Consider the following 13,448-nt stretch of genomic DNA (forward strand, 5'->3'; position numbering starts at 1 on the left):
GCAAGAATCAGTGGTTTTTCCTGAATAAATTCTTTCTGCATAGCTGCAAACCTTTGGTTAATTTCCAGAGTTGTGAAAAAGTTGATTCTATTTTTGCCAGTTTTCCCCTTGCTTTTATGGAGAGGAGAATTGTCAAAGGCCCTTACTCCTCCAATTTTGCTGACATCATCTGCTATCTGGGACTTTCAGAATGAGATATTCTTAAAAACTAGGTAAATTGGGACCCAATCTATATTCTTTCTAGAAGACAATCTTCTTCCAAAATAAAAACTGCCTTTTTTAACTTTTAAAATTGAATCATAAAGAACTGAGTCCTTCAAGATTTCAGAACTGTCAATTCAATTTCCAATTCTATATATCTTATGTTCCTTAAAATTTCCTTATAACAATTTGCCAAGTTAATTTTGATACCTATTTTTAAAACAAAAAAGTCAAATTTAATTAGTGGTTTAGTAGGGATAAAGAGATATAAGAGATAAAATGTGCACTCATTAAAAGTTTTAAGATATTCATCAAGGAATTTCATTAATGGAGGCTGTGTATGTATGTATGAAAATATCCTCTGATCAGAAGTAATATCCTAATATAAATTCAGCCAGCTTTCATTTAATAAAAACTTGCTATTCGTCTCATGTTCATAAGCATCAATTTCATTTTTTCATACATGTGAAAGAAGAAATTCAACCAGTTAGGAATAATATGCCTTTTTAGGAATCTAATAAAAGCTATGGACTTCCTTCCTAGGAAAATGAACATGTATTTATTTATTTATTTATTTATTTATTTTTAAAGATTTTATTTATTTATTGGACAAACAGAGATCACAAATAGGCAGAGAGAGAGAGGAGGAAGCAGGCTCCCCGCGGAGCAGAGAGCCCGATGCGGGGCTCGATCCCAGCACCCTGGGATCATGACCCGAGCCGAAGGCAGAGGCTCAACCCACTGAGCCACCCAGGTGCCCCTGAACATGTATTTATAATTGAGCTTCCAATTTAAAGGGTTCTTGGATATCCTATAACCTGTAAATTAAGAACCCCTACTGAAAAAAAATAGACTTTAATGGGAAAAATAGAAAACAGATATTCAAATAATTTCATCTCCAGTGGAGCATCAAGAATTTAGAATATTAAAACATAAAAGTGGTCTCCAACTAATACATAGTATTTCATTTCAAAAGCTGCTTTGTAAAATTATGTATTTAGGATTTATTACATGTTCTTATTAAAACAATGTTAGAAACAATGGTTGAAGTCTCTTTAACTGTAAGCCTCTTAAAAGTAGGTGCTCTTGGGCACCTGGGTGGTTCAGTTGGTTAAGCGACTGCCTTCCGCTCAGGTCATGATCCAGGAGTCCCGGGATCGAGTCCCATGTCGGGCTCCCACCTCCATGGGGAGTCTACTATTCCCTCTGACCTTTTCCCCTCTCATGCTATCTCTCATTCTCTCTCTCAAATAAAGAAAATCTTTAAAAGTGGGTGCTCTTTGTATATGTTTTCATATTATAATAATCTATCCAAGTGAAGAGCATATGTTAGGACCTCAGGTAACCCTTTACAAAACTCATTTTACTCAATAATGTGTTTGAATACAAATGCACTAAAATAGGAAAAAATATTGGGGCAATGACAAGGCCAAGTAAACCACAAAGACAAAAATTAAAAAATAAAATGGAAGTGATGAATCACTGAATTCTACTCTAGAAACAATACTACACTATATGTCAACTAAGCAAAATTTAAATAAAAAATAAATTTAAAAAGTGGAAAAAGAATAAAGAATAAAACAGATTTTAAATTATGTATCGCTTGAGAGGCCTAATTAGAAGAGAATGTAACAGTAAATACAGCTATTTCTAGATATTTAAACTTATGGATGCCTTTTTACTGTGTTAAATTTCACTTCATAATATGTTTTTTCTTAATATAGCATCTCCTACACTTAGCCATGAATGAGGTCATATTTGGACCCTAACAGTTAGTAAATGGACTGGAAGGGCAAAAGGGTTAAGATGTTTTGCTTTCAGTGACTGGAAACGAGTTAATAGACATTGGGAAGGGGAAATTAGCCAGAGATTTTATAAATAAAATATTTATTACATATATCTTAAGATGTGTTCAGGTTAAAGTAAGATAGTGTGAGCATGAGCAATAAGAGGATATGGGAGCACCACTGGAGGGAAGGAAGGACAGGAAGGAAGGGGGAAAGGAAGGAAGGAAGGAAGGAAGGAAGAAAGAGAAAAGGAAAGGGAAGGAAAGAAAGGAAAGGTGGGTGAGTAATGGAGATGGAATTTTGATTTTGCTTCTTGGTCACTGTGCTGAAGAAGATGGGAAAACTACAGTTTGGTGCCATAAATATAAAGGACAAATGGCACATTCTCATTTGAGTAGCAATGAACTCTTATCAGAACTAGATAAAATCGTAAGTAATAATCAGAATTCAACTGGTATCATTTGCTATCTACCGGATGTGGCCCTTCTATAGGATAAATGAAATGACCTGGCCTTGTCTTCAGAACTGGACTTGTGAAGACGTTTATATAGCAAAAGCAATGCCAAAACAATGAAGGAATGAACTACAATTTCAGTGACAGGCTCCCATATATTAGGTAAAGACAAGACAAACTCAGAGACATGGATTACATCCCAACCCTCCCCGTCCCACCCCCACCTCTTTTTTGTTAAGTTTGGCATTTGACTCCCTAACTAGGTGAAAATGGAAAAAAAAAAAAGTTCAGCCTGGCAGTTGGAGTCTATAGTGCCAGAGATCCCTTGCTGAAGAAATCTGCCAATAAACAATCTCAGCAAACTGAGAAAGTAATCAATTACCTCCCTAAAAATGTCTTTAGCCTGAAGAGATTCAGAATTAGATATAACAATGAGCTAAATCAATATAAAATTGGTATACTGAGTAACTGATTTAGACTGGTGATTTTAAACTAGACTCTAAGTTTATCAACAGTAACAGAACACTAAGAGAAAGATTCAACACATGTATAGGTTTAATAAACTATGTTCAAGACCTAGGAAGGTTTTATTCATTGACAACTGAGGTATACAAAATCACATACAGTATATTAAACTTAAATCCAGCTAAGTTTTAGGAAACATAATTAAGTTGCAAAGCCTGCTTGGAAGTAAATTTTAAATTCTGCTAAATTCATAAAATAATTCATATTAAAAAGTAATAATAGCCAATTCCAGAGAATGAAACCATGAGATCTAAAACCTCTGAATCTTACCATAACATTTTAAGGATTAAAGCACTTAAAAAAATCAGTGCTTCTTGTGAGTAACAACTTCTAAGACTCTTCTATAATCAGTATATGAATAATAATAATAATAATAGTAATTCAAAGGGTTAAAAAAGTATTTAAAAGCAGGGATCCTGAAAAAAGATCTACAGAAACAGATTAACTTGGAGCACACGGAATGTAGGATTCTACTTTCCAAAGTCAGGATAACTGGATAAAATATAAATAGGCTACTCTGCCTTAGGTTTTCCAACTTCAGCGATCAACTGCATTGTTCCGGGGGGGGGGGGAAGACTGTAGAAGGGTAGCTTTTACTGCACTGTTAAATAGCCTGTATTTGGAAGACAGGCTAATTAGAAAAATAAATACAATGAATTGTGCCAGCTGAAGTAGGAGCACACTGGAACTGTGGCCAGGTGAAACAAGGAGGATATAAAAAATAACTATAAAAAATAAGTAACTTTAAAATGCTTACCTACTGTTTAAAAACATTTACATATAAATATGATTAACCATATCAATGTCTTAAAACCAAAGTTTAAGTCCTGCACATCATAACCGTACTGATCTTTCCAATTTTCACATATGCTCTCTAAGTGACTTAAGCCAAATGTGATATAGGAGTCTTTAGTACTATTAGACCATAATCATAAAGGTGGTAAGTTATGGATTTGGAGGGAATTCATCCTAGTTTCTTTTGAACTGCAATTATCACATCTTTGCCATTATTTCCCTTCCCTCCCTTCCCATCCCACCTTCCATACCACAGGACTCAAAATTAGACCTTATAAATAGATATCTAGATTTCACCTCTTCCTAGTCAAAAACAATAGGCCTAGAGCAATGTGTTTCTATAACTGTAAATTACTCTAGCTATCTTTCAAATACCATGTTCTAGAACTGACAAACTAGAAGGAAATTTAAACTGTCTCCACCCACTTCCCACTACATTATACCCACCACTTCCCCACCCCCAGATGAAAGTTAGGTTGATAAATGGATTTTGGAGATGAAATAAAGCCAGACATCAAATAACTTACTTGAAATCCATCTCTTACCTTCTGTACTTAACCCTGGACTTGATGTGAACTTGGCTACATCAACAATTTTTACAGCAAATTGTTGCCCAGTTTCTCTGTTGATACATCGTCGTACAACACTGAAGGGACCCCTTTAAAAAAAAAAAAGGCCAAGTTTAATTCATTGCTTTTAATTAATGTCCCCATCAACATCCTACTGATGTTTCAGTGTCTACTATGGCTGTAGTTTAAGATCAAATTTAAGTACCACAATTTTGAACATGTTTTTCTACAATCCATGAGGTAAATAATTCATAAGTTATTAAACCAGAATAGAAAGCAAATCTGCATTTTAAAATGATTTATGAAAATTCTTATTATTCTTATACTCAAGGCAAATAATTTTTGTAATATTCTACATATATTATCAACATCTTAGAGTAAGAAATCACAGTGGCAGTACACACAGCTTTTACCTTTTGAAGCAGAAACTGAAGTCATTCTTGACCCCTTCCACTTTCACCTTACCCACTACCTACCCAATCTTCACTAACAAGTCCACTGACTTTCTCTCAACTCTCTCTCAATCCTCTCCACCTCTCTCCATGTAACATACCCAGATCTAAGCTACTCCCATCTTCTACCAGGACTGCTGAAGAACTTGCTTCTCCCACTCATTCTTGGAGTCATGTTTTAAAAATGGAAATCTGATCTTACGTTTCTGCTCAAAATCCCAGAGAAAGAAGGTATTTTCAATGCATATATTTAGCTAAGAACCAAAACACATAAGTAATTCCCAAATAGGAAAATATACCCCAGTAAAGTCCGGCCAAAATACTTGAAGAGGCACTTCACAAAGAGAAAGCCCTGCATGATTTTGCCTCCAACAACCTCTCCAGTCTCACAAGACATGACAGAGAAATCTATCTTCCTTAATTTTCAAATTGGAATTGTTCTAAATTACCACAGAAAAGGAAGTACTTTCTGCCCCTGAGTCATCCAGCTCTCTCCCTAAACTGGTGGCTTTTAATACTGGCCATACAATTGAATCAACTAGGATGATTGATAAAACACCAATGCCCAGGCCCATGCATTACATACACACACACATGGGTACACACAGTTCCTTGCGATTAATAGTTATCAAATAAGTATCTGAACCAAAGATAATCCAAAGATTGAATTGTACATGGACATGCTTGAATTGACTACTGAATAATACAGAACACAAAAGCAATGCACTGTAGCGATTTATCTGAAAGCAAGTATAGTTTAAGTCATTAAATACATGTACATATATACACAGGTGTATCCATCCCACCAGGAAAAGTAACACCCTCATTAGCTTTTATAAGTAAAAACAGTACATGTGGATGCCCATGGTCAATCAGCAGGTAAGTTCTTCATTTACATTGGGGCACGTGTGATCCTGCTTGCCTTAAAAGAGTTTGTCTTTCTCTTAATTAGGGGACAAGGAAAAGAATATAATCTAACCCAGACTTAAACATTCTCTAACACCATATGAATTAGTTGATTTCACCATGCCATCATCTGGACATCAATTACACCACAGCCTCAAATCTCTCTCTTCAAGCAACCTAACAAAGCTCAACTGGAAGGGAAAAAAGTGGTAATAATGTGCCTTTCAGAACTCTGAAGAAAGAGGACCTTTTCCATAACCACTCCAAACTGCTCAAAGATTTTGCTCTAAGAGAAGACAATATAACAATATGAGGCAGGACTCCCACAAACGTTTTCATTCTCAATCTGGATGCCTTACTTGTGACTACTTATCCTGACAACAGAAAGCAATTTCAGGAAATGCATATTGTAATCGGTTTTTGTCCACATATAAGCCCTTGGGATTCTATTTATATATACATTCGAGTAGTGTGCTTCAATTCACTACATCTTTTAGAAAATTTCCAAGATTTGTATGCGGGATTATTTGTGGACAATAGAGTCAATTTTTAACTTTTTCCTGTTTGATGTAAGGTGAGGAAGAAAAGCATAGCTTCTCTCCCTGCCCTTTTAGTAAAATGAAGAAAGCTACAGAAAAAGGAGAGAAAAAGGAATTTGCGGGGTGGAGGGAGAGGCATTTAAGTCTATGAATAAAAGTCAAACCCGATCCTCAATTCTTTTTTTTTTTTAAAGGATTCTGTTTATTTATTTGACAGACAGAGATCACAAGTAGGCAGAGAGGCAGGCAGAGAGAGAGGAGGAAGCAGGCTCCCCACTGAGTGGAGAGCCCGATGTGGGGCTCGATCCCAGGATCCTGAGATCATGACCTGAGCTGAAGACAGAGGCTCAACCCACTGAGCCACCCAGGCGCCCCATCAATCCTTAATTCTTTAGGCTGATTCTATACTGTGAAGCAAGGAAAAGGAGTTTATTAACTACTGATGACCTGAAGACAGGTCAAAAAGTAAGGCATTTCAATGGCACCCAAGGAGTTAGCAAAAGTGAATCAAATTTAGTACACAAAAAGACACTGAAATATACCTCAAGTTTTTCTTATGATTTAATCCATCAACCAGATACTCAGTGGAAACTGATAAAAATTTAAATGAGTATACAGGATTTGAGTACCTTTATTTGGTTGACAGGTTGAAAATGGGCAAGTAATACTCTGAATATTCTGGCTTGGTTTCCCATCTTTAAAAAAGAGGGTGTAATAAAGTATGTGTAATACAGTAATTGTTTTACATTTATTATACTTGAATGATATTTTAAGGAACAGCAAAAATTCAGAGGGCCTAAGTCTGGCCATTCATCTGGCTGAAACTCTTCCATGCTTGAAATTTCACCCGTACGTGGTTTTTTTTTTTTGGGGGGGGGGGGGGATCATATGGTACAGATGGTTCTCGAGTATTTATGTGGAGGAAAATATTGACAGATAGTAGTAAGCCACCATCATAAGCTATTATCTTTCTCTTATTTCTACTAATTCTGGCCAGCATGTTAATCAAGATGAAATAAGATAATTGATAGCATTTAAGATTTGATAAAATAGATGTTCTCTCTTCAACTTTTAGAATAATGAATTTTGATTAGGATTGTGGCAGAAAGTTCCATCTGGGGCAGGTGGCAGCTTGCAGAATTCTGGGGTTTTTTTTTAAGATTTTATTTATTTATTTGATGGAGAGAGAGAGAGAGATCACAAGTAGGCAGAGAGGCAGGCAGAGAGAAAGGGGGAAGCAGGCTCCCCACTGAGCAGAGAGCCCGATGTGGGGCTAGATCCCAGGACTCTTGAGACTAGGACCTGAGCCGAAGGCAAAGGCTTAACCCACTGAGCCACCCAGGCGCCCTAGAATTCTGTTTTTAAGTAAAAGGTCAATGAAACCAGAATATGTTGCAAGTGAATAAATATTGTTGTACCATGGCCTATGGTTCTGAAAAGAATGCAGCTGTGTCTCTATGCAGTCACAGAGTCCTCTCCTCTGGTATTCATTTATGTGAATAAAGGTTAAGTCTAGGAAATGAGCAATTAAAAAAAAGATTTATTTATTATTTGAGAGAGAAAGAGAGAGAAGAAGGAGAGGGAGAGAATCCTTAAGTAGACTCCTTGCTGAGCAGGGAGCCCAACACAGGGCCCTGAGGATCAGGACCTGAGCTGAAATCAAGAGTCGGATGCTTAACCAAATGAGTCACCCAGGCGCTCTGGAAATGAACAATTTTGATACCAAAAGTAAATATATCAAAAAAGGACACTAGAATTAAGGTTGAAATCAGGCTAGAATATAGCATATTGGTTTCCAGATTACAGATTTAACACAATGCATCTAATTTATCTTCCTCCCCAGACCCCACTAAAATGATACCAAAGGGGCTATCACTTTTGAAACTAGAAGCGACAGTAGTAATACTCAAATTTGGGAAGCAAAAAAGCAGTGGTGGAGTAGTGGTAACTGACTTAGTAGAGTCAGGAAAGCTATAGTGCAAAGAGAAAATAAGGCAAGTTCATAAACCAAACACATTTTATACTCCAGAATCCGCAAGAAACTCTTGAGCTGGCTGCACCAGATAACCCTGGAACTAGAAGGTGGGGCTAAAAGAACAGGTTTGAAAGAAATCTCTAGAGCAGCAGTTAGAGCCCGAGGCCCCCTCCGTACCCACACTCCATCCCACCGTGCAAAGGCCCTACCATCATTCTATCAGAGACCTGCTCTACAGAGGGTAAAACATAGGGTCTGAGAACTGGGGCACAAGGCAGTTGAGGAAGTGGGTAAGAGTAAATGGAAAGCTACGGGACTGAGTGATCACACACAAACTGAATACAGACAGCCCCACCTCTTTTCTCCTTAACAGGGGGATGTAAGAAGCTAGAGCTTTAGCCTTCAGGCAGGAGGAGAAAAGATTTTCTGTTGTGTACCTGACCAGGCCAGAAGGAAAGACCTATAGATAATGACTTGAATTGCTCAACAAGCCCCACCCACAAGTTCAGAGCTGTCAATCACCTTTCAGCCCCCCTACTGCAGGATTTCCAACCTCAGCACTACTGACATTTTGAAAGCCTGAATAGGTCTTTACTGGGCAAGGATATCCTCTGCATTGCAGGATGCTTAACAGCAATCCAGGCAGCACGCCTGACCAAGTTCTGACATCCAAAAATGTCTCCAGACATTGTCCTTTGTGCCCTCGGGGAGGGGGGGGGGCAAAACTGGCTCCAGCTGAAAACCACTGCTCTATTCCTAGTCATGAGTACACCTCCAAACTTCCAAGATATCTGGAGAATAGTCTGTAATTTGGAATTTAGATATCACAAAACAGAAAGAGCAACCTAAAAGAAAAAGACTAAACAAACAAACAAACAAAAAACCCTTCAAACTACCATGAATATCCTCAGAAAGCTATTGTAACTATGAAACAAAAACGGAACTTTCAGAAAAGAAAAAAAGGGCTCTTTAAAAAGAAACACCTTAAGAAATTTAAAACTCAATAGAAGGGCTAGAAGATAATGTTGAGGAAATAGCCCAGAAAGTAAAGCAAAAGGAACAAAAGAAATGGAGTGGAAGAACACAAAAGAATCATCCAAGAAAATTTCCCAGAACTTAAATCAGGAGTTTCCCAAATTGAAAGGACCCACCAAATACTCGACAAAATAGATCATAGGCCCATGTCCACGCATGCCACGGTGGAACCTAAAAGCACTGTGGGCCAGATTTTCCATTTCTAGAAGTAGAAGGAAGGATGGTGTGCTGGGAGGGGAGGATCATATGGTTCACATAGAAAGATCAGGAAGCAGAATGGCTTCTAAGTTCTCAATGGCGATACTAAAAGCAAGAAGACAACAGAGCAACAACTTCAAAAATCATGAAGGAAATCTCTAACTTTTAATTCTATATCCAGTCAGAAAAATCAATAATCACAAAGACATTTTCAGACATGAAAGAGCTCAATAAATTACTCTCAATGCATACTACCTGGAGAAGTTATTTTAAGATATGTTTGCCGAAACAAGAGACTAGATCAGCAGAAAGGATGTCAAGAGACAGCAAAGAGGAGACCCAACATAGGAGATGCATAAACGGAGCCCCCAGGAGTATAAGGGAGACCTCAGGCTGACAGCAGGAGAGGTTAAACCAGTCCAAACTGTGAGCTGTCGAAAATTCCCACTACCAATGATCCTCTAACCCCAAAACAAGGAGAAGTAGGTGTGCTGGGCCCAGATTCTTCTGTTTGGCTTTTTCTGACCAGGGGCTGTTAAGATTCCTGCTCTTCTCTGCCGCCTGGATTAGCAGAAGACGGTCATTTTGCTCCACGGCAGTTGGTATATTCCTGAGAGCTTGAGGCGGGTCTCAGGGGACGGAGAAGCAGGAGAATGCAGAGCAGCCCAAGCCCCGACCATATCCCTGCAGAACAGTAAACCAGCCCCCATACACAGCCCTGGTGTCCTGTCTGTGAGGGGCCCCGTGTCGTGGGATTTACTTGGGACCTTGCCAACCGACTTCCCAGACTGGGTTCCTATACACTCTCAGGGTATCTGAAGCCAGACTGTGAACAAGAGGCTCTGTTCAGCTTTTCTTCTCCTGAGAAGCTTCCTACAATACTGGTAATATTGCCCTTTCCTTACATACCTAAGTTTGTCCTCACTACTCAGTTTTTAAAGACTAAATAATATACTCTTTGGACATACATACCTAGGTGGTCAATCTATAAAGAAAACCAAAAGGAATGATTAATATAAAAGCCAGGATAGCAGTTGGGGGGGGTGCTGTTTTCGGTATGGGGCATACAAAGGGCTTTTAAAGGTACTTAGAAATATTCCCTTTCATCACTTGGATTCATGAGTTTTCATTTCACTACTTTTAATATACACACATACTTAATACAATCCTCCATACATCTATTTCATAGTTTAAAAAATGTTTTTAATGGCTTAGAGGTATATCTCTAAGATCTTGCCAATCAAAGGTCTTAATTTTGTTTACATATCTGTACAAATTATTTTAAGTGACTTGATATACATAAATGAAACCAATGTTTAGATCTCAAACATTAAGTTTATAAGGTTATTAAGTTAATATGAATTATGTTCACTGTAACAGTATGAACTTCTTGTCCATATCACAGGTCTAGAAGCTTCATTGCTTTATAATAGATTACGCAACGTACCACAAGAATACAGGAAAACCATGAAGAAAAAGAAACACCAATTAACAAAAGGAAAGAAGCAGATGGGGGAAATAAAGACCAAGAACAAATTCATATTTCATATATATATATATATATTTATACACACAAACACACAGTTGATATATAGTCAATCCTCATTATTTGTAATTTACGAAGTCACTTACTAACATTTATTTGTAACCCAACATCAATACCCATACCCACTGCACTTTCACAGTCATTCACAAACACATGCCCAACAGTGAAATACCTGAGTTGCCTGATGTGGATGTTACCAGCTAAGGGTGAACAAGGTGACACTCAGCCTTCATGTTTCAGTCATCAGACTGTAAGCAAGTGTCCCTTTTGCCATTTAGTGCATTTTTTACACTTTGTGCCTCTTGTTGGTCATTTCACTGTTTAAAATGGCCTTCAAATGTAACGCTGAAGGGCTGTCTAGCTAAGTGCAAGAAGGCTGTGATGCGCCTTAAGGAGAAAATACATGTGTGAGAGGAGCTTCATTCAATAATGAATTGCAGAGCTGTTAGTATTGATTCAATGTTAATCCATCAACAATATACATGAAATAAGGTATCTTCAAACAAAAATACATGTAAGACAGGTTATATATTGATTAGTTAAACAGGTGACCAACAGCTCTCAGGAGCATAACCCCGTATTGCCCCTAGGAGCAGTGGTTCAGCATTCATTTAGTGTTTGGGGCAACTTCATAGAATATAACTGTGGCAAATAATGAGTATCACCTGTGTGTGTGCATGTATGCATATGCATACACATAAACACGTGTGTATTTGAGTTATGTAATGTATATTTATAATATGTAGTATTATGTTACATTTAGAATATACACTCAATGAGTACCTGGTATATATTAGACCCACGGTAAGTATTTGGTGAATGATGGATCAAAAATAAACTAGGAAAGCAAAGCCACTGATAAACTTATCATAGCACACAATTTTACACAAGTATATAAAACTGAAAAATTATGGTACGTCCAGCTATTTCTCTACCGATTTACTAAGTCTGTACTTTCCTACGATTTTCTATATAGTTCTGATGTGAGTTGAGGGAAATAAATGGTGGCTGGGTGAAAAGGAAACAAATTACAAATACAATAATAATGACATTAGCAGTAAGAATGAAGTCTTCAGAACTACATTCTATAAACACATAAATATATATAAAAATAATACTTAATAAAGGTAATAGTGGTCTTTTCCTCTTATTTCTCCATTGTTAGTCATTGGCATTAAAGAAGAGCTCAGATATATCATTCCATCAAGAAGTGCTTTTCTTGTCTTCCTGTAGTTTTCTGGCAGTGACAGGACAGGAATGTTGCTCTGACACTTGTTTTTCTCTTTAATACTTCTGGTGCCACCCCACCTCCAACACACACACTTATATATACACATACCAAGCTGGGTTAGTTTAGGTACAGTGACTAAACCAAAGTAAAAAAGCTTGCCTAATCATAGCTACTGCTAAAGAAATACACGAGATGGAAAATTATTAAAACTGTTGCCTAAATGTTAACAATTAAAGACCTGACACTTTGAAGAATTAAGCTCAGTATCATTCAGATTGTTCCTTGAAAATAGAAAGGGAAGACTTATTTGAAAATTTGGCAGTGGCTCTCCAATAAGCTACAAGAACAAATCTAGCTCAACTGTCAAAGCTGAGTAATTCCAAGAGTTAAGACTAACATTTACTAACTCGGTACTTATACTGGCATAATTAGTACCTCTGCCAAACCTTGATAGTTCAGTGAAAAGTTTAGTATACCTTTCTTTAGATTTTATGTAGCACACCATTCTGTGGTCTGAATCTATGCAGGATATATTCACCAGTTTTATGAGAGGACTGACTATAGAGTATACATAGCAATTTCTGCTAATCCAGAAGTTCCAGAAAACTTGACTGATGTGTGTGTGTGTGTGTATGTATGTGTGTGTGTGCATGTGTTTGAAGGGCTAGGGCCATAGTAGGATATGGACTCTAAGTCTTGGTTAGCTCATATATGATGGAGCGTGTATCAAGGAGACTTGCTAAGAGGAGAAAAAAATATTGGATATTGAAGCACTGACATTAAAAAATTCTATTGATATTAGCACTTTTTATTCATTTACTTCATTTTCCCCCATGGAAGTAAGACCAGTAAAAATACAAATAAACAAAAGATTAATAAAGCAATTCTTGTCCTCAGGAAACACCTAATCTTAACAGATTACTGTTGGTACATATACAAGATTTCAGTATAATGTATGGAACAAGGAATTAAAACAGTATAATACCAATAATTTATTATCTGTGGGTAGGAAGGTGGTCAGAGGAAGCCTCTGAGACAGAAACACTTAGGAAGGCTTGGAAAGATAAATACATTTTTCGGGCCAACAAGGGAAAGGGGAAAATTCCAGAATTAGTAGGCGTGTGTGGAACAGCCTACAGCCAAGTCAAAACATGGTTTGTGCTGGATACTACAAGCTATTTGGTATTGCTGATTTGAAAAATCAGAGGGTGAGAAGTAGCTAGAAAGAGAAAGGC

General features: G+C 37.3%; 1 protein-coding gene across 13 annotated transcripts in view; it reads right to left on the minus strand.

Annotated features, from left to right (window-relative positions):
- CASK (calcium/calmodulin dependent serine protein kinase) overlaps positions 1-13,448 on the minus strand; it is a 354,889-nt gene that overhangs the window by 285,909 nt on the left and 55,532 nt on the right. For 7 of the 13 annotated variants that reach the window (XM_032842489.1, XM_032842484.1, XM_032842493.1 and 4 more), the window contains exon 2: positions 4,308-4,420. In XM_032842489.1, the coding sequence (XP_032698380.1) occupies positions 4,308-4,420 (113 nt within the window). Of the gene's footprint in view, positions 1-4,289; positions 4,421-13,448 lie in introns of all 13 variants that reach the window. The other 6 variants (XM_032842480.1, XM_032842486.1, XM_032842479.1 and 3 more) reach the window with 1 other exon arrangement.

Source organism: Lontra canadensis, unplaced genomic scaffold, assembly GCF_010015895.1.
Source record: "Lontra canadensis isolate GAN:19392208 unplaced genomic scaffold, GSC_riverotter_1.0 scaffold131, whole genome shotgun sequence".
In the NCBI taxonomy this organism is placed as follows: domain Eukaryota; kingdom Metazoa; phylum Chordata; class Mammalia; order Carnivora; family Mustelidae; genus Lontra; species Lontra canadensis.